This window comes from Mauremys mutica, chromosome 8 (genome assembly GCF_020497125.1).
Source record: "Mauremys mutica isolate MM-2020 ecotype Southern chromosome 8, ASM2049712v1, whole genome shotgun sequence".
Taxonomy (NCBI): Eukaryota; Metazoa; Chordata; order Testudines; family Geoemydidae; genus Mauremys; species Mauremys mutica.
The window spans coordinates 73,300,342-73,325,751 of NC_059079.1; the positions used below are offsets into that span (position 1 = coordinate 73,300,342).

The 25,410-nt window shown below is 42.8% G+C and overlaps 1 protein-coding gene and 1 pseudogene across 14 annotated transcripts in view; both read right to left on the minus strand.

Annotated features, from left to right (window-relative positions):
* Positions 1-25,410, minus strand: part of LOC123376084 (protocadherin gamma-A4-like) — a 360,280-nt gene that overhangs the window by 187,882 nt on the left and 146,988 nt on the right. The window contains exon 1 of one of the 14 annotated variants that reach the window (XM_045027787.1): positions 18,134-20,455. The exons of 10 other annotated variants lie outside the window; for them this stretch is intronic. In XM_045027787.1, the coding sequence (XP_044883722.1) occupies positions 18,134-20,440 (2,307 nt within the window). In that variant the 5' untranslated portion in view covers positions 20,441-20,455. Of the gene's footprint in view, positions 1-4,269; positions 6,732-11,323; positions 11,384-12,636; positions 15,089-18,133; positions 20,456-25,410 lie in introns of those variants that run through there. 3 more of the 14 variants (XM_045027779.1, XM_045027808.1, XM_045027781.1) reach the window with 3 other exon arrangements.
* Positions 8,798-11,245, minus strand: LOC123376089 (annotated as a pseudogene).

The window sequence follows — 25,410 nt, forward strand, 5'->3', positions numbered from 1 at the left end:
CCGACGTACCGGATGACAGCCCCGACCTCGATATCAGATGGAAGTGGAAAGAACAGACGCTGTCAATAGTGAGGAATGACGGTGACCCGGGGGTCCACTTGTTACCTACTCAAATGACTTTACCACTTATGTTTGTTCCTCCACAGACCCCCAGGTCCGTTTAACTCTGGGAGGAACCGCTTATTCTTGTCTTTTGGACTCGGGGGCTGCCCTTTCCACTGTTATTGCCAAGCCAAAGGAAGGAAACCTCACAGATAAACGCATTCCAGTAATGGGTATAGGCGGAAAGCCATTTGAGTGTTCTGTATTGCAGGAGGCTGCTGTAGAAATCTCTGGTGTCTCAGCCTCCCATGCATTTTTGTTAGCTCCTGACAGCCCAGTTAATCTTCTAGGCAGAGACTTGCTGTGTAAATTACGCGCTCAGATTTTCCTTTCAGATGATAAAATCATTCTTCGGTTGCCTCAGAATCAACTCCCCCAGCTATGTGCCGCATTAACCCAGGCTACCGAGGACACAATCCTGCCTGCGAGCCCAATGAACCTGCCTGAACGACTCAGACGAGACTATTCCTCTAGATCAAGACAGCTGGGATATCTTCGCATTTACATGGACAGACCCAGAGACCGGGAGAGCAGAACAACTGACCTGGACTTGGCTACCACAGGGATATGTTCGAGTGCGAGAGCGTAACACTTGGATTCATTACACCCGAGTCAAACTAGCCCCTAGGCCGGGGCCAGAAGCAGACGACTCCGGACCTCGAGGGAGCCCCGCCAGCTCTTCCCACCGCGACCTGGAAGAGCCTGAAGCAGACGATACCTGGAAGGCTGAGCCTCTCGAGGGACTAAAGCTCCTGTTGCAACGGAATAAGCCCTGAGACTTTTACTGACTATGAATTTCTGGGTGGCGGGACAATGGTTACTTGCTTTTAGTTTGCCCTTTGTACATGCCAACCCCCCAACCAGCGGTTGAATCCTTGCAGCGACTGGCCCAGAAGTGGCTTTGCAAAATAGACATGTGTTAGATGCCATGAATGCTGAAATAGGGGGGGCTTGTGCTTGCATTGGAGAAAAATGTTGCTTTTATGTTAATCACTCTGGCTTAATTGAAAAGGATTTACAAGCTATTAAGAATGCTGCTGTTGTATTTCATGCTGTATCTCTTGATCACACCTTTAGTTTTGAGAACCTCCTCCCATACATTGGGTCTTGGTTCACTGGCCTTTTCCGTACAATTGTTAAATGGATTGTTTTCTGTCTGTTCTTTCCTATGTGTTATTTGGATAATGATTCGATATGCAAAATGTCTGTGTAATACTGTAACCAAAGGCTCTGCTGTCCGTAAGACAACCCAATACCTGTCTCTTCAGCTTGATCATAAATTACGTAACGGGCCTGACAATCTGAACTTATCAGGCCTGAAGGGGGAACTGTGAAAGCTATTTGGTGCCCGCCCCTTTTAATAGTTTTGCAAATGGCCAGTAGGTGGAGGCAGAAGCCTCCAAAAGCCTCACGTACACAGTACCCTGAACTTTTCAACTAGCCTTTCTCTTCTGCCGCAAAGCAGAAAAATCTTGCTCCAAGCCAGTTTTCCCTGACCAGATAATGGTTTCACAGGGTCTGGTAACTACCAATCAAGTGTTAACACGGCATGTCTTTGTCTAAATGTGTATAAAAGATCTGTAAAACTTGTGTCAGGCAGAGTCTTCTGTATCTATTACAGAGCTCTCCTTTCTTCTGCAGAATAAAGAATTTTTCCTTATCCCTGTCAGGCTGTTATTGGCTCTCAGCTAGGCAGACCCGATATTTTGGTAACATTAATGACAGCAGTTCAACATACAAAGAATCAGAAGCTTTAAGGTAACTCATGATTAAGATAACATTTGAATCCCAAGTAAGCAGTGTTATAGCCTGGGTTTCAAACAAACAAATAATTTCATAATTATTTACTCATCAGGTTTTATTGTCATTGCTTTTATTTTAATAACTACTTATGCTAAACAATCTGTTCCAACTTGTATTTAGTTGTGACACTCTGAGTACATTTCCCAGACTTAAAGAAGATTTCTGTGTAAACTCGATAGCTTGTCTCTCTCACCAACAAAAGTTGATCGAATGAAAGATAGTACCTCATCCTCTTTGTCGGTCTCACGTTCTTGGGCCAAGAACTCTACAACAGTGGTTCTCAAAGCCAGTCTGCTGCTTGTTCAGGGAAAGCCCCTGGCGGGCGGGGACAGTTTATTTACCTGCTGCATCCACAGGTTCTGCCGATCCCGGCTCCCACTGGCTGTGGTTCGCTGCTCCAGGCCAATGGGGGCTGTGGGAAGGGCGGCCAGCATATCCCTCAGCCCGCGCCACTTCCTGCAGCCCCCATTGGCCTGGAGTGGTGAACTGCGGCCAGTGGGAGCCGTGATTGGCCGAACCTGCAGATGTGTCAGGTAAACAAATTGGCCCGGCCCCCTAGAGGCTTTCCCTGAGCAAGCGGCGGACCGGCTTTGAGAACCACTGCTCTACAACTTTGCATACATAAAGTTAAATTGTCATTTTCAAATGAAAGATACCTACATTGAAACATACATAAATATTACTACATCTATATAACTGTTTATAAACAGACAAACACAACTTTATTTCCTTTTACTTCCACATAAATCCTTCATTTTTCGTCTCATTTGATATGATTCTAGAGACAATCAGTATATCTTCATTCCAAGTACAAAGATCTAAAGATTCTAGGTCAGCTGAATCAGTGCCTCTATATGGAAATTTAAGAAATTGTCTTTTCTAAACATTAAAAACAGGTGCCAGAACTTATCTCTAATTAAAATGAAAGCAACGACAATAAAACCTGATGAGTAGATCTTCACCCACAACATTTAACTTGCAAAGGCCAGAATATTGGAAACAAGAAAATCAGTGCTGCAGATAACTGGAAAGAACTTCATATTAATTAATCAGCATAATTCTGCACTAACATAATGCTAGATTACAGCAATAAAAAGAAATTGAAGTCATATGACAGTGGGATTAAATTAACTGTGTGAGAAAAATTATTGTTGCCCCTGCAGTGGGGTAGATTTAAAGCTCAACATCTCATCAATGTGCCTTCCACTAACCTTAGTATTTTACATACTCAGAAATATCTGTATATTTATAACTTCCCAAACTGAGTCTCAAGAAATCTTAAAAAGATAATGTTGTTTAAAACAAATGTTCCATAAAGAGTAATTTCATTTAAAATAATAAAGGAAAAGGATGTTTGTGCCATTGTGAAACAAATGGTGTATATTTCACAAGTAAGGTCCTACCAAATTCACAGCTATGAAAAACACATCATGGACTATGAAATCTGGTCTCCTCCTGGGAAATCTGGTCTTTTGTGTGCTTTTACCCTATATACTGATTTCATGGGGGGAGAAATTGGGGGTCCTGACCCAAAAGGGAGTTGTAGGGGGCTTGCGGTATTGTCACTCTTACTTCTGCACTGCCTTCAGAGCTGGGCCACTGGAGAGCAGTGGCTGTTGGCAAGGAATGCCCTGCCAGCAGCAGCACAGAAGTAAGGGGGGCACCCTTATTTCTGCGCTGCTGCCTTCAGAGATGGGTGGCCAGAGAGTGGCAGCTACTGACTGAGGGCCCAATTCTGCATACAGCAGTGCAGAAGTAAGGGTGGCAATACCACACCATGACATCCTTCCTTCTGTGCTGCTGCTGGTGGCCGCTCTGCCTTCAGAGCTGGGCTGCCGGCCAGCAGCCGCCATTCTCCAGCTACACAGCTCTGAAGGCAGCGCTGCCAGCAGCAGCACAGAAGTAAGGATGTCATGGTGTGGTATTGCCACTGCAACTCCCCCTACAATAATCTTGTGACCTCTCTGCCCCACAACTCCTTTTTTGGTCAGAACCCCTACTATTACAACACCATGAAATTTCAGATTTAAATGGCTGAAATCATGAAATTTACTATTTTAAAAATCCTATGACCCTGAAATTGACCGAAATGGACCATGAATTTGGTACCGCCCTATTCATAAGTAATCAAGACACAATAATACCCTCCTCCCCTAGAGCAAGCCATATGTACACTGCATTTTCTCAGTCACAGAGGGCTTGATACTACACTTATTGAAGTCAATGGCAGAACTCTCACTAACCTCAATAATGCAAATTCAGTCCTCTTTAATCCATACTTTTAAACTAATTGCACAGTCCACGAGGAAGACTAAACTTATATACCATAAACTAATAGCAAAAAGACCGATTATGTTAGCTCACCTGAATGGAGGTCAGATCCCCGTTACTAATGTTTAAATCTTCAGTAACTAGAATAGGATCCTTTATCATATACGTCTGATCACTGGTCCGAGTATTTGCATAGTTTGATTTGGTAACGTTGAACTGGCTCTTTCTGGAGTCCATAGTGAGAGAAACCTCATGTGAGTAGGAATGAAGAAAAGCTCTGACTCCATCGAGCCCCACAAACTGCGAGACGGGAACTCCACTGAACGTCACACTCGAGGAGTCAAACAGCTGCGAGTTTCTCCACCGGCGGAGCCTCAGGGCCACTAACACTATGGTAAAGGTAAAGAACAAGCAGGAAACGGAAGCCACAGCGATCACCAAATACAAGGTGAGGCTGGATTGGGGGTCTACAGGAGCTGAGAGGGTGCTTAAATCGGAGAGGATTTCGGGGATGCTGTCAGCCACCACCACCGTCACAGTGGCCGTGGCAGAGAGAGGAGGCTGCCCGTTGTCCTTCACTAAAACCACCAGACTTTGCTTGAGCGCATCTTTGTCGAGAAAGTAGCGCGCCGTCCTGATCTCGCCGCTGTGGAGTCCCACAGAGAAGAGCCCCGGCTCTGTAGCCTTCAGCAGCTGGTAGGAGAGCCAGGCGTTCTGCCCGGAGTCTGCATCCACCGCCACCACCTTAGTGACCAGGTAACCCGGCTCGGAGGAGCGAGGGGCCAACTCCACTCCCGTGGAGCCATCGGTGGGAAAGGAGGGGTGTAAGATGTGCGGACTGTTGTCATTCTGATCCAGTATAAAGAGAGTGACGGAGACATTACTGCTGAGAGGTGGGGAACCCCCATCCTGAGCCTGCACTTGGAACCGAATCTCCCGGAACTGCTCGTAATCGAAGGAGCGCAGAGCGTAGAGAGCCCCGGTCTCGGAGTTAATGGAGATGGAGGAGGAGAGCGGAGCTTCATTTATATGTCCTTCATTAATAGAGTAGGTGACTCGGGCGTTCTCCTCCAAGTCTGAATCATTCGCTTTCAGGGAACAAAGGGAAGCTCCTCTGCGATTGTTCTCTGTGATGTGCAACGTGTAGGATGTCTGGCTGAAGATAGGAGCGTTGTCGTTTATGTCTGAAAGCTGTACTAAAATTGTTGCTATTGAGGATAAAGGAGGAGTCCCTCGGTCTGTGGTTGTGATAGTTACACTGTAATTCGAGATATGCTCCCTGTCCAGTGATGTGTCAGTCACTAAACTGTAGTAATTGCCAAATGACTTCTGTAACCGGAATGGAAGGTTGGCTGGTATGGAGCACGTGACCTCACCATTCTGGCCGGAATCTCCGTCTCGCAAATTTAATATCGAGATTACTGTTCCGGGGGGAGAATCTTCAGAGACTGAGTTGAACAGGGAAGTGATTGCAATTTTCGGGGTATTATCATTTACATCAATTACCGTTATCAGAACTTTACACCTGGCGGAGAGATCTCCAATATCCTTTGCCTCCACTTCCATTTCATATAATGCAGCTTCCTCGTAGTCCAGGTCACCTATCGTTGATATTTCTCCTGTCCTAGGGTGAAGCTGGAATATCTGAGACGCCTTTTCTGTAATTTTTCTAAATGAAAAAGTCACCTCAGAATTCTGTCCTTCATCCCGGTCAGTGGCGTGTATTGTAATTATCAAGGACCCTCGAGGCGTGTTTTCCAAAACACTCACTTTATAGACCGGCTGAGTAAAAAGCGGGGCATTGTCATTGACGTCCACAACCAGAACACTGATCTGAGCAATGGCAGATCTGACTGGATCTCCCCCGTCAGCTGCCGTGAGAGTTAATTTATGGGCAGTCTGCGTTTCCCGGTCCAGAGACTTTTCCAGCACTAGTTCCGCATATTTAACACCATCAGATCCAGTTTGCACATCCAGAGAGAAGTGTTTGTTATTACTCAGTTGATAGCTCTGGATGGAATTAATTCCCACATCTGGATCCTGCGCCTCCTGCAGGGAAATACGGGTCCCCGCAGCTGTAATCTCACTAATTTTTAACTCGAGCTCCTTCGCTTGGAAGGTGGGAGTATTGTCATTAATATCTGTGATTTCAACTTCAACTGCGAAAAGCTTCGCTTTATCCTCAATAAGAACCTCAAAAATTAAGAGACACTTCTCGATCCGGCCACAGATTTGCTCTCTGTCTATCCTTTCTGTGGTGATTAAATGGCCGCTCTTAAGATTCAAAGCAAAATACTGAGTCCTACCTGTGGAAACAATGAGGACTCCGTGATGTGTTAGCGCCTTTATATCCAACCCCAGATCCTTTGCGATATTCCCCACAATGGAGCCTTTCTGCATTTCCTCGGGAATCGAATAGCGAATTTGCCCAGAAACCGCCTCCCAAACGGTAGCCAACATTAAATACAACTGGACTCTCTTTTTGCAGATCCGGAACCTTTGTGTATCCGCCATTTCTCTTCCGATGGGTATGAAACCCCGATTCCCGGGTCACTGCTGAGAGTATTTTCTCTTATCTTTAGTCCTTTGTTTCCGCAGCCACTGATGTTTTAACCAAGACTGTTTTATATAAAATTCCTGCAGCCATGTTCCCTTTACAATCCCTCGGAGTGAGTGTGATCTCTCAGTGTTTTGCGCTGTGTAACTGCGGGGCTGGGCTGGCTGGATCTCTCAGCGCGTTTCTCCACCTGATAGGTCAACAGCGGCGCTCAGAGTCTCAACCAATAACTGCAGGCAATGATTTAAAAATCCGCCTTTTAATGTCAGTTTAAGTCTCTAGCGCTATGTATACCGAGTGATGTTTATATTAGAAATAAACTCATACGAGTCTTTCGATTATGTTGTTTTAATGCGGACAGTTCATTATCTATTTTACATAAAGATCACGGTGCTATTGAAATACTGATGTGCCATTTAGCTATATAACTAGAGTGCGCAGTCAGTTTTCTTTGTCAGAATGAAGCAAGTCTATTGGTGTCAGGGACTCACAAAGATATACAAATATGAAAACACCAAGTAGGTGTACAGATTTTCTGTGAATTATTCAGAGCCTCACATGGTTTCTTTACTCCCCTTCAAATAGACAATTGAAGAACCATGATACCACAGGCATGTTATTGTTGCACGTTAAGGGATATTTGTAATTGATTGTAAAGTTGTATTTCCATCTTATTATCAATAAAACTTGTTATTTTCAACCCGTGAGAACAGAATGCCTGAGATATATAATTGTGTATAATGGGAATAGCTGACGGTCTCTTTCAAATTAATATCTCTTACATGCTGTATTATACCACTAAGCAAAGAGAATAGTATTCCCAATGTTTGCTCCTTGTCGGTGACCTAACAGATATTCCGAGCGGTTTTGTTTTCTACATGCTAATGCAGAATTAGATGTTCACCTTCAGAGAGTGATACAGACACGGAAGGACATTAAGAGGGCGTTAAATACGAGAAATGAAAAACTCTCTCAGTGTATGATGGACTGTTATAGAATCCTCATGTAGAGGTGACCATATTAGGTCCTTTTCTCATAATTCCTCTTTAGATACCATAACTTTTATGCTGGAGGAAATGCGGTTTTTAATTGATTTAGATATGTCCTAATCAATTAGTTTAAACAAACTTTGCAAATTAATATATCACGATTCTTTAGGTGGTTGATCACAAATGATGAAATTTAACACCTCATTCTGTTACACGCTTTGATTTGAAATGGTATTCATGTTCCCTGATGATTAAGGACGTTAACTCATTGTGAAATTGAATGGGAAAATGACTCATTTAATAATTCTTTGAATAAGTATCTCCTTAAATATCCGAAATGTCTCATTAGAAATTGATATTAGAAAAAATGGAATATATCTACAGCATGCCATAAATTCCAGGCAGGTAAATTATGGCTGAAAAATTTGATTGCACAGTCACATCGCAGTCAAAATCAAAACCCTGCCAAAACACAAACACGCAATTCTCCCCCTGGAGAGATGATAATAAACAGGTGACAGATACTTAATGCACTATTGAAAGATGGTCTGATACTGCACAGAAAAGGGAAAGATATGAATCTATATAGCATAGAATAGAACAAACAATTTTTGCTTCTACAAATCTGCCACTAAACAGCAGGCGCCAACAATCCAACAAACTTGGAGCACCTGATAACAGCAATTGCACACAAGCAAACACAGGGAAAAAAGAGTTACTCCGAAAAGATCGCAATATAAACGACTCTATAAATTTCATAAATATCACACCACAGTGTGCTCACTTAAAAATCAAAGTATATACTTCACCTCGAATATGTCAGTGAAAAAAATCACCGGTGGAAGCGTTCGGGTCAGATTTTGAGCCCTCTAAACCAAAATTACTGCTTAAAATTAAAATCGCAGCGTTGTCATTACACAAGATATTCTCGTCTGTATTACTCAGCCCATTCGTTTATAGGAAGTTTAATTCATTCTTCCCAGCGTCTTTAGCACAACACAGTTTATAAGAATATGGTAAGGTCCCATCATCGCAGTTTCGTAGAAATCGGGGATCTGCCATGATGGAATAAAGATTAGAACTGATTTACTGAAGAACAGGGGAATTCTTCGGTCTTCGGAATTTCATGATTAAAACCACTAAAACTGTTGCTAGGGGGAAAAAGCAGATTAGCGCTAAAACCAGGACCCAGTAAATTAATTCACGCATTAATGCAAAAACTCACCTTGAGAAGAGTTTCGGACGCGGATTTGGGTGCTTCAGAACCACAATTATTCACAACTAAAATATCAGAGTTCTCATTGCAAAGGATATTCTCAACTGTAATGTTCTTGTCGCTACTTTTAAGCAAGTTAAATCCATTTTGCCCACAGTCTGTAGCCAAACACAAATTATAGGAATACGGCAAGGTCCCGGTTTCGTAATCTGGTAGGAATCTGGGATCAGCCTTGTTAGCAGGCCTGACATACTGAAGAATAGAGGAGCTTTTTGAACTTCTAACTTTCATGATTATCACCACTATAATTGTAATTAGAAATAAAAATGAGATGAAGGCAAAAGCCAACACCAAGTAGAACTGTAAATCAGACTGAGATGCGGAGTCACCCGATTGGTCGCTCATTTCCGGAAGAGCCTCTTGGAAGTTCTCGGCAAACACCAGGTTGAGTGTCACTGTGGCTGACAGAGGCGGCTGCCCGCTGTCCTTCACCAGGGTGACCAGCCTGTGCTTCACAGCATCTCTGTCCGCAAAGGCGCGGGCTGTCCGGATCTCCCCGGTGTGCAGCCCCATGCTGAAGAGCGTCGGTTCCGTGGCCTGGAGCAGATGGTAGGAGAGCCAGGCATTGTGTCCTGAGTCAGCATCCACCGCCACCACCTTAGTCACCAGATAACCTGCCTCAGCCGAGCGAGGGACCATCTCGAACAAGGCGGAGCCATCGGCTCCCAGGGAAGGGTACAGGATGCGAGGGGCGTTATCATTCTGATCCAGAATAAACATCCTGACGGTGACATTGCTGCTGAGAGGCGGGGACCCGCCGTCTTGGGCCTGCACTTGCACTTCCAACTCCCGGAATTGCTCGTAGTCGAAGGAGCGCTGGGCATAGATAGCTCCGGTCTGGGAGTTAATGGAGATGTAGGAGGAGAGAGGCACCTCCTGGAGGCTGCTGCTGAGGATGGAGTAAGTGACTCGGGCGTTCCGGTCCAGATCCCGGTCTGAGGCTTTTACACTGAAAATAGAGGCCCCCGAGGGATTGTTTTCTGACACATAGGCAGTGTAGGAAGGTTTCTCAAAGACAGGGGCGTTGTCATTGATATCGGAGATCTGCAACAGGATTGTTTTCTGGGTGGAGAGGGGAGGAGAGCCTTTGTCTGTGGCTGTGATTGTGATATTGTACTCCGGGGTCCTTTCCCTGTCCAGGAGGCTGTCTGTGAGGAGCTTGTAGTAGTTAATAGAAAATGATATTATTTTAAAAGGCAAGTTGTGTTGAATACTACAACTGAGTTCTCCATTTTGTCCGGCATCTGGATCAAGAGCTTTGATCAGAACTATCACTGTTCCTGGCGGTGAGTCTTCGGGAAAAGGACTGGATACTGATAAAATCGTCACTTCCGGGGCGTTGTCGTTCTCATCCAGTATTTCTATATGAACTTTGCAGTGATCGGTCAGTCCACCCCCATCCCTGGCTTCCAATTCCATTGTGTATTCATTTTTCTCTTCAAAATCCAGGATCGCTGTATTTGTAATTTCTCCGTTCTCAGGGTCTACATGGAATAATTTGCGTGTGTTTTCCGGTATGCTGTCGAAAAAGTATGTTATATGGCCATTTAAACCTTCGTCTTTGTCACTGGCTTTCACTTGAAACACTAAGGTGCCCTTTGGTAGATTTTCCCTCAGGCTGACTTTGTAAATCTGTTCAGTGAATACGGGGGGGTTGTCATTAGCGTCAGTAATTTTAATCCTAACCTGAGCTGTCCCAGATCTGACTGGATCGCCCCCATCGAGAGCCGTCAGGATTAACTGGTGGGAACTTTCCTCCTCCCGATCCAAAGACTTTTCTAAGACTAATTCTGCTTGCTTTTTGCTATCTGGGCTCTCTTTCACTGCCAGGGTAAAAGAGGGGTTTTTACTGAGTTGGTAATTCTGCAGTGAGTTGATCCCAGAATCCGGATCTTGCGCAGATTCTAGTCGAAATCTCGCACCCGGCAGTGCTGATTCGCTGATTTCTAGATCAATGTCACTCTTTATGAACCACGGGGCATTATCATTAATGTCCTGGATTGCGACATTCACGAGGTAAATATTTAAAGGATTTTTAACCACCGTTTCGAATGTCAGGACACAATGGGCTATCTCCCCGCATATCTCCTCCCGGTCTATCCTGTCATTCACATACAGGTTGCCATTTTCCACATTCACACTGAAGTATTGCTTTTCCGAACTGACACGGAGCTTCCGCTGCGGCAGTTCTCTGACTTCCAACCCCAAATCCTTAGCGAGATTTCCCACAAGGGAACCTTTGGCCATTTCCTCCGGAATCGAATAACGAATCTGCTCCGAGACCGCCCAGCAGAACAAAGAGAATAAGAAAGGAAACAACAGTACCTGCCGTGTGACTGCCCATCCGGTCTGTTTGTGTCCGGTTTCCATCTCACTCCTTTGCACTTATGCTCTTTTCCTTTCTCTTTTATTCCGTTTAGATCCTGTAGTTAAAATCCCGCCAGTATTGTAAATATCCCCAGCGATGAAAATAAAATAAAATCCCTTTATCACTCCAGTTGTGCATCCGAGTCCCGATGGAGGGTTTCTCTGAGCATCGAGGCTGTGTGCGCTTTTGTCTCTGTTCTGCGCTATGTGATTGAGCAATCACACTGCAGCCGGCTCCAATGGATCTCCGGCTGCAGCTCCGCGCCGTATTGGCCAACAGCGGCACTCTGAGTCTCTGCCGGAGAACTGAAGCTCGAATGATATGATAAAAGCCTGGATGTAGGTACAGAGAGGGCAATGGAAATTCGTTTGGATCAATGCATTCCCTCGTCCATCCTTAGGTAGAAGAATATATAACGAACACACAAAAAGAATTTAGGAAAGCTGAATGGTATGGGTTTCCATTTTGTCTGCTTTTTGTGTCGTTTGTATGTTCTGTCACCAAAGTGGCTTGATTTTAACAAAAAGCGCCGTGAAATTGTTATTATTACAAATTTTCCCTGTCCAGAATCAGGGCCCTGGCACAACAAAATTATTTCTCTTCAGAACTTCTTTCAAAAAATAAAATACCTTTTCAGTCATCTTTCCATGTAAACGGTCTAATTCTGGTCCGGTGGATTTCCTGGGATTTATGTTACTTTAATGTAAAGAGAGCACAGGGTTGTCAAGATCTAATAACACCTATCTGAAACTAAACAAGTAAACATAATATATGCGTAACTGAGGAGATTGAAGCCTCATTCAAAAAGGTTTATCGCAGTGGTTATAAACCCCCCTGTAAACTGATCCTTCCTTCCAACAAACAATTGTAGTTCCCTTTAAAAATACTGTATATGTTACGCCACACTGGTATTCCTGTTTGAATTGTAGTACCGTCGGAAAGCCCCAATGAAGATCGAGATCTAATTGTGTGTAAACAAAAAAGTACACATCACGCTTGCCTGGAAGATTTGCTGTTACTTGAACTTGAGTCATTAATTAAGGCTCACCAAACAAACAAACAAACAAACAACAAAAACAACAAAACCCTACCCTAATGAAGAGGGAAAGGAAGTAGAGGGTCATAAGGAAAGTTGGATCACTCTAATACAAGGTAATAATGCGTGATGGATCAAAAAAGACGATGGCTTTTACAATAAATAAATAACATTTCCGGCTCCTAAAACACATCAAGGTGGTGAAAAGAAAAATAAGAAAAGAAGCAAACTCACTTGAACAAATTTCTGCTCGCCATCACCATTCTTTATATCTGCTGATATTGACACAGGATCCTTTATCTCACAGGTCTGCTGACTAGTCAGAATATTTGCATAGTTTGATTTGGGAAAGTTGAACTGGCTCTTTCTGGAGTCCGTGGTTAGAGAAACCTCATGTGAGTAGGAGTGAAGAAAAGCTCTGACTCCATCGAGCCCCACAAACTGCGAGACGGGAACTCCACTGAAAGTCACACTCGAGGAGTCAAACAGCTGCGAGTTTCTCCACCGGCGGAGCCTCAGGGCCATTAACACTATGATAAAGGTAAAGAACAAGCAGGAAACGGAAGCCACAGCGATCACCAAATACAAGGTGAGGCTGGACTGGGAATCTGCAGGCGATGAGAGGCTGCTTAAATCGGAGAGGATTTCGGGGATGCTGTCAGCCACTACCACCGTCACAGTGGCCGTGGCAGAGAGAGGGAGCTGCCCGTTGTCCTTCACTAAAACCACCAGACTTTGCTTGAGCGCATCTTTGCCGAGAAAGTAGCGCGCCGTCCTGATCTCGCCGCTGTGGAGTCCCACAGAGAAGAGCCCCGGCTCTGTAGCCTTCAGCAGCTGGTAGGAGAGCCAGGCGTTCTGCCCGGAGTCTGCATCCACCGCCACCACCTTAGTGACCAGGTAACCCGGCTCGGAGGAGCGAGGGGCCAACTCCACTCCCGTGGAGCCATCGGTGGGAAAGGAGGGGTGTAAGATGTGCGGGCTGTTGTCATTCTGATCCAGTATAAAGAGAGTGACGGAGACATTACTGCTGAGAGGTGGGGAACCCCCATCCTGAGCCTGCACTTGGAACCGAATCTCCCGGAACTGTTCGTAATCGAAGGAGCGCAGAGCGTAGAGAGCCCCGGTCTCGGAGTTAATGGAGATGTAGGAGGAGAGCGGAGCTTCCTGGATCTGAGTTCCAGTAATGGAGTAAGTGACTCTGGCGTTCTCCCCCCAGTCGGGGTCATTCGCTTTCAGGGAACAAAGGGAAGCTCCTCTGGGATTGTTCTCTGTGACGTACAAAGTGTAGGATGTCTGGCTGAAGATAGGAGCGTTGTCGTTTATGTCTGAAAGCTGTACTAAAATAGTTGTTGTTGAGGATAAAGGAGGAGTCCCTCGGTCTGTGGCTGTGATAGTTAAATTGTAATCGGAGACCTGCTCCCTGTCCAATGCTCTGTCACTCACCAAGCTGTAATAATTGTCAAATGATTTCTGTAACCGGAATGGCAGGTTGGGTGGTATAGAACATATGACATCACCATTCTTTTCAGAATCCAGATCATGTAAATTTATAAAGGCGATCACAGTTCCCGGCGGGCTGTCTTCGCTCAAAGAGTTGGTGAGTGAGGTGACTGTAATTTGAGGCTCATTATCATTGACATCAATAACAGCTATCAGAACTTTAGATCTGGCCGAGAGGTCTCCAACGTCCTTTGCTTGAACCTCCATTTCATATGATGCGGCTTCCTCATAGTCCAGGTTTCCCACAGTTGATATTTCTCCCGTTTTAGAATCCACTTGGAATATCTGAGACGCTTTGTCTTTCATCTTCCGGAGTGAATATGTGACTTCCGAATGTATCGCTTCGTCGAGATCTGTGGCGTTTACTGTCAGCAGCAGAGACCCGACGGGCACATTTTCCAAAACACTCACTTTATAGACAGGCTGGCTGAAAACTGGTGCATTGTCATTTGCGTCAAGGACAATAACGCGGATTTGCGCAGTGCCGGACCTGACTGGATCTCCCCCGTCAGTGGCTGTGAGGATTAGATCGTGAACAGCCTGTTCTTCCCGATCTAGAGACTTTTCCAGCACCAGTTGGGCATATTTGTCCCCGCCAGCTCCCGTTTGCACATCCAGAGAGAAGTGTTTGTTACTGCTGAGGTAATAGCCCTGCACAGAATTGGTTCCCACATCTGGATCCTGCGCCCACTCAAGAGAATATCGGGTTCCCACAGCGGCTAACTCACTGATTCTAATTTCCAATTCATCTTCCTGGAAGCGGGGCGCATTGTCATTAATATCTGTGATTTCAACTTCAACTGGGAAAAGTTTAGCTTTATCCTTAACGAGAACCTCAAAATTTAACAGACATTTCTCCCTCTGGCCACATATCTGCTCTCTGTCAATCCTTTCCGTGGGGCATAAATAACCGCTTTTAACATTCAAAGCAAAGTACTGACTCCTACCTCTGTAAACAATGCGGACTCCGCGGTCTGAAAACTCCTTTGTATCGAGCCCCAGATCCTGAACGATATTCCCCACGAAAGAGCCTTTCTGCATTTCCTCCGGAATGGAATAGCGAATCTGCCCAGAAATTGCCTCCCAAACGGTAAAAAATATAAAGCAGAACAGCACTCGCCAATTACAGTCCCGGAGCCTTTTTATATCCGCCATATCTAGCTCTGGAAATAGAGGCCTTAGAGTCCGTGTGTCAGAACAGTATATAAAAATAGTAAAAATAAAAACGCCGCTCTTCAATCCGTAGTTCGTGGATCAAGAGCTTTCCCAGGGGGTTTAGTGCAGCTATGCTGTACTGTGTATTCTGGCTTTTTACAAAGTGTGTCTGGTCTGTCTGTTGTGCGATCTGTTACAGCGGGGCGGGGCTGGCTGGATCTCTCCTCGCATTTGTCTCCCTGATTGGTGAACAGCGACGCTCAGAGTCTCAACCAATAACTGCAGCAGTTTAGATATATAATTTTAAACGCATTTCCTCCCCGATATGTGTATTAGCTATTTTCTCCAGCATCTTTAGTCTCCTAATGTATATTATATATTAATTAGGGCTGTCATTAATCACAATTAACTCAGGTGATTAACCCCCCAAAATTAATCACGATTAACATCATTTTTAATAGTACTGTTAAACAATAGAATACCAATTGACATTTATAAAATATGTTGTATGTTTTTCTACATTTTCATATATCTTCTGTGTTATAATTGAAATCAAAGTGTATATTATTTTTATTACAAATATTTGCACTGTAAAATTATAAACAAAATTAGTATTTTTTCAATTCACCTCATACAAGTAGTGTAGTGCAATCTCTGTCATGGAAATGCAACTTACAAATGTAGAGTTTTTTTGTTACACATCTGCACTCAAAACCAAAACAATGTAAAACTTCAGAGCCTACAAGTCCACTCAGTCCTACTTCTTGTTCAGCCAGTGCCTAAGAGAAACAAGTTTTACATTTATGGGAGATAATGCTGCCCGCTTCTTATATACGTCACCTGAAAGTGAGAACAGGCAATGTTATTTGTTTTCGTATGCCCCATCATGCTTAGGCCACCATTCCAGAGGACATGCTTCCATGCTGATGACACTTGTTAAAAAAATGCTTTATTTAAATTTGTGACTGAACTGCTTGGGGGAGAATTGTATGTCCCCTGCTCTGTTTTATGGGCATTCTGCCATATATTTAATGTTATAGCAGTTTCAAATGATGACCCAGCATATGTTGTTCATTTTAAGAACACTTTCACTGCAGATTTCACAAAAGGCAAAAAAGGTACCAATGTGAGATTTCTAAAGATAGCTATGGCACTGGACCCAAGGTTTAAGAATCTGAAGTGCCTTTCAAAATCTGAGATGGGCGGGTGTGGAGCATTCTTTCAGAAGTCTTAAAACAGCAACACTCCAATGCGGAAAATACAGACGCCAAACCACCAAAAAAGAAAATCAATCTTCTGCTGGTGGCATCTGACTCAGATAATGAAAATGAACATGCTTCAGTCTGTACTGCTTTGGATTGTTATGGAGCAGAACCCATCTTCAGCATGGATGCATGTCCCATGGAATGGTGGTTGAAGCATGAAGGGACATATGAATCTTTAGCACATCTGGGATGTAAATATCTTGTGATGCCGGCTACAAGAGTGCCATGTGAATGACTGTTCTCACTTTCAGGTGACATTGTAAACAAGAAGAGGGCAGCATTATCTCCTGCAAATGTAAACAAACTTCTTTGTCTGAGTGACTGGCTGAACAAGAAATAGGACTGAGTGGACTTGTAGGCTCTAAAGTTTTACATTATTTTATTTTTGAATGCAGGGTTTTTTTTGCATAATTCTACACTTGTAAATTCAACTTTCATGATAAAAAGACAACATTGCAGTACTTGTATTAGGTGATTTGAAAAATACTATTTCTTTTGTTTTTTACAGTGCAAATACTTGTAATAAAAATAAATATAAAGAGAGCACTGTACACTTTGTATTCTGTTTTGTAATTAAAATCAATATATTTGAAAATGTAGAAAACATCTAAAATATTTAAATAGTATTCTGCTATTGTTTAACAATGCAATTAATTGCACAATTAATCACAAATAGTTTTTATATCTCATGATTAAACACGACTATTTTTGTAATTGCTTGACTGCTCTAATATTAATGAAACAAATCTAGATGCAAAATGCATATTATCTTATAATAGATATATTGTAAAGCTGAACTCTTCCCTTTAATCCATTAGTCACATAATAAATCTGTGGCAAATGGAACACTACCTCTCTGCTTAATTTCCTCATTTTGAGGTGACACGCACATTTATTTTTTGCATAATAAATTAAAGTAATCCTGTATTTACATCACATCGTAATAAACAAGAAGACTAATTTTAGTTTATACATTATTGTGTGAAGTCACACAGTCCTATGCACTTTCCCTTCCAATGAACAATTTGTTCACCTTTCTGTTTAGAATTTAGCATCTATTTATTTGTTTACTTATATATTAATTTAGGCATCCATCATAGGGCAAAAGTGCCTATCCAATGCCTTAGAAACTTTTGCACAGCATAATAATATCTGTGAACTTTATCAAATCCAGTAGCCTACTCTAATTGCAAGGTTAAGACTCATATATCCAGAAAACTAAAATATAAATTATCCTGCACACCAACACAAATTACAATTAGTCTCCCTGGGCTCCAAGAGCCCATGAAATCAGATTGGCTTTGCAGCATGCTCTAAAGGTCAACAGAATTTGGCTAATTTGGCCCAGGTGGATTTTGGCTTTAGTTTTGATGTTTATTTTGGAGAATTTCTGTTGGTGTTATGCGTTATTTACTTATCTGCTAATTTATTCCATTAATTTATAAAATTAATATATTTTAATGGTTTTGTCATTCTTAAAATTGATGGAAAACCAAAAAGAAAAAGATCATGACTTTAAAAGGCAATGCGTTATCTACATAGCCATAAACTGAAAACTGCTGTTATAGTTTATTTTATCATTGCAATATACCTCAAAAACTTTCTGCCGTATCACCTTGATACCACTTAAATAACGTCAAGGCCCCGAACAAATATAAACAAATAAAAGCGGATATAAAAATTGGTTGTTCAGAGGATTACTGTTTCTAATTAATTAGGTTTAACGTTAAATGATATATAACCCCTTGATTTACCACTACTAAAATATATAAAGATACAAGCACGTGCAAGCGCATGAGCAAGAAACTCACCTTCCCAACGCTGTCAGGTTCAGACATTCGTTCTACAGAAGCGGAAGTGCTGTTGCTCATTATAAACATCCGAGAGTTGTCATTGGAAAGGATAATCTCTCCTACATCGTTCTGGCCATTTGGTTTTAGAATATTAGAGTTATTCCTTCCGGAGTCTGCGGCTAAACACAGATTATAGCTATACGGTAAAGTCGCATCGCAGTAGCTGGGTGGGAATCTGGGACCCGCCTTGGAATAATCAGAACTGAAACATCTCAGAACTGGGGGATTCCTTGCTCTATAAAATTTCATCACAATGGCCAGTGCAACTGTCAAGAGGAACAAAAATGTGATCAAGGCTAAAGCCAACACTAAGTAAAACTGTAAATCAGACTGAGATGCGGAGTCATCCGATTGGTCGCTCATTTCCGGAAGAGCCTCTTGAAAGTTCTCGGCAAACACCAGGCTGAGTGTCACTGTGGCGGAGAGAGGCGGCTGTCCGTTATCCTTCACCAGGGTGACCAGCCTGTGCTTCACAGCATCTCTGTCCGCAAAGGCGCGGGCTGTCCGGATCTCCCCGGTGTGCAGCCCCATGCTGAACAGCGTCGGTTTCGTGGCCTGGAGCAGATGGTAGGAGAGCCAGGCATTGTGTCCTGAGTCAGCATCCACCGCCACCACCTTAGTCACCAGATAACCTGCCTCGGCCGAGCGAGGGACCATCTCGAACAAGGCGGAGCCATCGGCTCCCAGGGAAGGGTACAGGATGTGAGGGGCGTTATCATTCTGATCCAGAATAAACACCCTGACGGTGACATTGCTGCTGAGAGGCGGGGACCCGCCGTCTTGGGCCTTCACTTGCACTTCCAACTCCCGGAATTGCTCGTAGTCGAAGGAGCGCTGGGCATAGATAGCTCCGGTCTGGGAGTTAATGGAGATGTAGGAGGAGAGAGGCACCTCCTGGAGGTTGCTGCTCAGGATGGAGTAAGTGACTCGGGCGTTCAGGTCCAGATCCCGGTCTGAGGCGTTTACACTGAAAATAGAGGCCCCCGAGGGATTGTTCTCTGGCACATAGGCGGTGTAGGAAGGTTTCTGAAAGACAGGGGCGTTGTCATTGATATCCGAGATCTGCAACAGGATTGTTTTCTGGGTGGAGAGGGGAGGAGAGCCTTTGTCTGTGGCTGTGATTGTGATATTGTACTCCGGGGTCCTTTCTCTGTCCAGGGGGCTGTCTGTGATTATTTTGTAGTAATTACGAGAGGAGGACAGTATTTTAAACGGTAAATTGTGTTGAAGGTGACAGGTGATTTTTCCATTTTCTCCTGCATCACGGTCACGAGCTCTTATAAAAGCTATCACTGTCCCGGGCACAGAGTCTTCGGGGATAGGACTGGACAGGGATGTAAGGATTACTTCGGGGGCGTTGTCATTCTCGTCAATAATTTCTATTTGAACTTTGCAGTGACCAGTCAAGTCACCCCCGTCCCTGGCTTCAATTCCCATTGTATATTTATTCGTCTCTTCAAAATCCAGAATATCTGTATTTGTTATTAGTCCATTTTCAGGATCTATTTTGAATAATTGCAGGACATTTTGGGGGGCATTACTGAAGGAATAACTGATTTCTCCATATAATCCTTCATCCTTATCCATGGCTTTCACCTGTACCACTATGGAGCCTTTGGCCAGATTTTCACTTACTCTGACTTTGTAGATCTCTTCAGTGAATATTGGGGGATTGTCATTGGCATCAGTGATTTTAATGTTAATCTGAGCGGTTCCGGTTCTCACAGGATCCCCCCCATCCACAGCCGTCAAGATCAAGATATGAGAAGTTTGGTGCTCCCGATCCAAAGGTCTGTCTAAAACTAATTCTGCGTATTTATTGCCATCTGCATTCTCCTTCACTGCCAGGATAAAATACTGATTTGGGCTGAGCCGGTAATTCTGCAGTGAATTCAGTCCAACATCTGGATCTTGCGCCGATTCGAGTGGAAAGCGCGCCCCTGGCAGTGTAAATTCATTGATTTCTAACACAACGTTATTTTTGTCGAATGTCGGGGCGTTATCATTAATGTCCTGAATTGCTACATCCATGTTGTAAATGTTTAAAGGATTTTCAACCACCGTTTCGAATGTCAGGACACAAAGGGGTGTCTCCCCGCATATCTGCTCCCGGTCTATCCTGCCATTCACATACAGGTTGCCATTTTCCCCATTCACACTGAAATATTGCTTTTCCGAACTGACACGGAGCTTCCGCTGCGGCAGTTCTTTGACATCCAACCCCAAATCCTTGGCGAGATTCCCCACAAGGGAACTTTTGGCCATTTCCTCAGGAATGGAGTAACGAATCTGCTCCGAGACCGCCCGGCAGAACAAAGACAATAAGAAGGGAAACCAAAATACTTGCCGTGTGACTGCTTGGCCGCTCGGTCTCTGCCTGTTTTCCATCCCACTCAGGCTTGCTTTTATTTTCTTATTTATTCTATTTCGATTTTGTGCTTTAAATCCTCGTTAGAATGTCAAAATCCACGGTTTTGGAGAGTAAATAAAATTACCATCTCAATCTAATTTTCCACGAGAGTTTCGAGACAGGGTGTCTCTCAGTAGCGAACTGCACGTATGTTTGTGCAATCGGTGACAGCAATCTCAGTGCAGGAGGCTTTAGTGGATATCCGGCTGCAGCTCCACCTCTGCATTGTCCAACAGCGGCACTCTGAGTCTGAGTTACAAAACTGCAACTGGTTGGTCTCATCAAAACGCTCATGTCTAAAGAGCATAATGAAAGGCTAACCCATTCCTTTCTCAAAAGTCCTAAAACAGATGACTAGAGTAAACCATCCTATGTATCGAAAAAAGTTAAAAGAATCGGAAAACATGTGTAGTAAGATACATGCCCACTCCATTCTGTTTTCTGTGAGTTTTGCATGTTCAGTAACAAGTCGGTTTAATTACGAATAAAAGCGTCATTACTTATATTTCTAAGAACGAAAAATTTCTATCTGGAAACCCAAACCCACACAGCAAAGCTTTCCTGTATTCCTGTAATATGTGACAGATTTGCCGTTCTTCCATACACAGAGTCAGATTTTAATCTCAGTTACAGCAATGTAAAGGCAAAGGAATTCGTCTAAAGTGAAGGGGGCAGTCTGGTCCAATAGATAATACGCAGTAGTAGGAATCATGAGACCTAAACTATACTATGCCCTGGCCATTTTCTGGTGTTGTCTAGCAATTTATGTTCTCTGTATTTTAGTTGATCCGTTGGTAAAGGAGGATATCACCCTGGTTATCTACTTTTGCAGACATTTTAGATTTACGGATGAAAATTGTTCTTTACGTGCTAAATGTTATTATTACTCCAAATTCACATCTATGTAAATGAACGCAAAATATACCCTAGTATGAGATGACAAAATATAAACTGAGAATTCTGAACCAGAAACTAAAAAAAGTAAATTCTATGGCTACTTAATTTATGTGTCTGAACACTCATGCTTTGAAGTCCAGACTACTGTACCCCTTTCAGGAGTCTGATTTGTCTTTTGTACCCCCAAGTTTCACCTCACTTAAAAACTACTTGCTTACAAATTGCTTACTTTCTCATTTTTACCATATAATTATAAAATTAGTTGCAATATAAATATTGTACTTATATCTTAGTAGAACAGTATAAACAAGTCATTGTCTGTATGAAATTTTAGTTTGTGCTAATGCTTTTTATGTAGCCTGTTGTAAAAGTAGGCAAATATCTAGATGAGTTGATGTATCCCCTGGAAGACCTCTGGGTACCCCCAGGGATACACATACCCCTGATTGAGAACCACTGATGTAGTCTGTTTATCTAATATGACATCCTCTATAATGCAGGCAATAGAATGTCACCCAATGATACCTACAGTAGCGGACATTGATATTCCCTACTGTGTCATTGACACTATTTAGACCAATACTTTATCATTTAACTAGATCATATCTTTTAGAAAAGTATCCAATTTTGATTTAAAGACTACTAATTATTATGAATTTACCACTTCCAATGCTAATGTGTTTCAATCATTAATTACCTTAACTATAAAACAAATGTATCTTGTTTTAAATTTGAAGTTTTCATGATCCCAGCCATTGTATTTTATGGCTTTGTCTGTGAGCTTAAAGATAACCTAAAATCAATTATATTCTCACTGAATAAAGCCTTTCTTAGTCTTTCCTTTGATAAAATTCTGTAAGCACCTCACCATAAGGTGCCTTTTCCAGAGCTTAAACCAATCCTATAGCTCTCTCAAGACTGTCCAATTTTTCAACATCTTTTAAAAAATATGGAAACCAGAACTGGACACAGTATTCTAGTGGTGGTCTCACCGATACCCAATGTAGATGTATCATCACTTCCCTTGATATTATTCTCATTATACATCTAAGAATTACTGAGATGCTAGCAGACCAGGTTGCATCTCATGACAAGGTCCCCATGTCTTAATTGAACACTGGCAAATATATAGCCAGAATCAGTCTGACTCACCCCTGTGTTAGTATTGTTTAAACGGCTACTAGAATTATAAGAATGTATTTAATGTTTGGACTTTATTGAATGCTTGTGAGTTGCTGCAGGCATTTATCTCACTTATAATATCTGCACCCCATACTGTAAGGCAATATTTGAGTGGTTGTATTGTGAGCTTCTGTGACTGTGTAAATCACCAGACAAGGGGGAGATATCATTTAATGTGAAGGGCTGACCTTCAACAGAAAATGTTACACCCTTCCCAAAAGGAAAGATCCATCTATACCAGATGGACAATTGTGGACACTGCAACTGGAAGATCCCTACACACTGTCAACAAGAGGACAAAAGACTTTTGTTATTCTGTCCTCCTCCTTGTGAAAATGAATCATGCAAGTGGACTTCTCCCATTAGTTATGTTTGCCATTCAGAGATATGGCAGGAGGGGCATAAAAACCCAAAACTAAAGGAAATTATTATCTCTATGCTGCTTGGACTTGGGGAGTGGGGGTGGGGCTAACTTTTCTAGACATAAGCAAGAAATCCCCAGTTGCTTAGCCTGGATTAGTCCTAAATCATACACAGATCTTGCCAATTTTAGCAGTTATTGCCTTTTGAAAGTTGATTGTATGTCTTGTGTGTATATGCTTACCTGTTTTAACCTTGTAAATAATTGTTTTGTTTCATTTTCCTATTTAATAACTCTTTATAGAGTTTGTTATATGATTAGTTACAGTGTTGTCTTTGGTGTGAGATCTAAGGTACAATTAACCTGGGGTAAGTGACTGGTCCTTTGGGACTGGGAATAACTTAAACATTGCTGTGATTCTTGATTTAAGGAACCAACTATGACAAAGTTTCATGCACCTGGGTGGTGATAGATCAGCGAACTCAAGGGGACTGTAACTCCATGTTAAGGCTGTCATAGTACTGGAGGAGTTTCCACTTGATAACTGCATGGTGAAATTTAAGTATAGATATCATTAAAAAATTGGGGCTTGTGACTTGCTTCCTAACTGTCTTCCTTGAGGTTGGTACTCATGTTCTTGAATCACTGCAGGCAGTGTTACACTAACAGAGTCAACATGATTCACATACCACAGGTCAATTAGGCTTTGTCTACACTATGGAGCTTTTAGTGACATGGCCATGTGGACATAGCTGTGTCACAAAAGTCAGGCAGTGTAGCCACTGTTTGTCGGCTCTTTTGCCGACAAAATACTTCCACCCCCAACAAGTGGCATTCACGTTGTCAGCAGGAGCGCTGTTCACAAGGGCACTTTTGTCTTTCAGGAGGGGGAAAGGATGGGATTAACACATCTGAATGACAAAAGTTTTGTCATTCAATTGCCAGTGTAGATATAGCTTAGGTTTATAGATCATAACCCCAGAGCTGTTAATGTTTAAACTTGATATTGAGAGTTTTAAAGATTAAAGAATAGACATACTGTGTGAACCACAGTAATATGATAGTCTTAAGGGAGAAGACTTTGAACATTTATGTTTGCAGAATGGAATGACCTTTAAAAGGAAATCCCAAGGTCAGGATTTGAGAGTTTTGCTCATAAATTTTGACCATATACCCAGGGAAGTAGAGGAGATGGAGTCTGATCAACAGGGTGAGAACCATCCTGTCCCACATGCTGCAGAGGCAACCACAACCATGGAATTAGCTGGATTGCAGCACCTGACAGCCAAAGAAGAACCAGAGAATGATGGCAGAAATGTGGATCAGAGAGACAGAAGCAACCAAGGCAGTTTAGGGAAAGGCATGCCAAAGGCACATGGAAGAAATAGAAGCAGTCAAATCCAATGAAGAAGCTGAAGAGATGGTGTGACGTTTTTTGATTAAAATATGACCACACAGATCATTGTTGCTACCACTGTTATATAATTGCAACTAATCTTGTACAAAGTACATCTAGTAAGATGTCTATGGAAAGGTTATGATTGGCTGAATATTATTATGATATTTGGATGTATGTATCATTTTTGTATTTGCAGTTATGACTGTTGGCTCAAATATGCATTTCAAATATGTTTGCTCCTGTGCTAATGCCCACAAGGTATTTAGCCTTCACATCTTGAAGGGACTATTTAACTTAAGTGGCCCATCAAGGGACACTTAACTCACAATGGACTATGGAAGATGTCCATCCACACCTGATGGACTTTCATGTGAACAACTAGAGTATAGGTAATGGACATGTGACTTGCCCATGTGACTTCAAACATCATCTTGCTACCTGTAATTTTCTACTAGCTGTGCTGAAACAATGGAATAATGGATTTCCCTCCACATGGCAGAAACTATAAAAGGCCCTGGAAAGCCCTCCATTTTGTCTCTTTCCTGCTGAAACCTCTGGACTATGAACTCATACTAATGGAAGCATTCTAACCAAAGTACTGAGGACCTTCCAATTATTTGGAAGCAACCAGAGACTTGTCTTAAGCCAGCAGTTTATTCCATCACTGTTACAAGCCTGAACCAAGAACTGTGCAATTATTGTATGTATTTGCTTCCTTAACCAATTTTAAATCTCAGCTTCATTTCTTTTTTATCAATGAACCTTTAGATTTTAGATACTAAGGGATTGGCAACAGCACGATTGGGTAAGTTCTAAGTTATATATTAACCTAGGTGTGTGGCTGGTCCTATGAGAGCAGAAGCAGTAGTGTAGCTAGCGGGGTTCAGGGGACGCAGCCGCTTCCCCTCAGCACATTTTCAAAAAGCGGCACCTGCTGGGCCGGCACTAGTGGCAGCACGGCCAGAGGAGCCCTGGGGGTGGCAGGC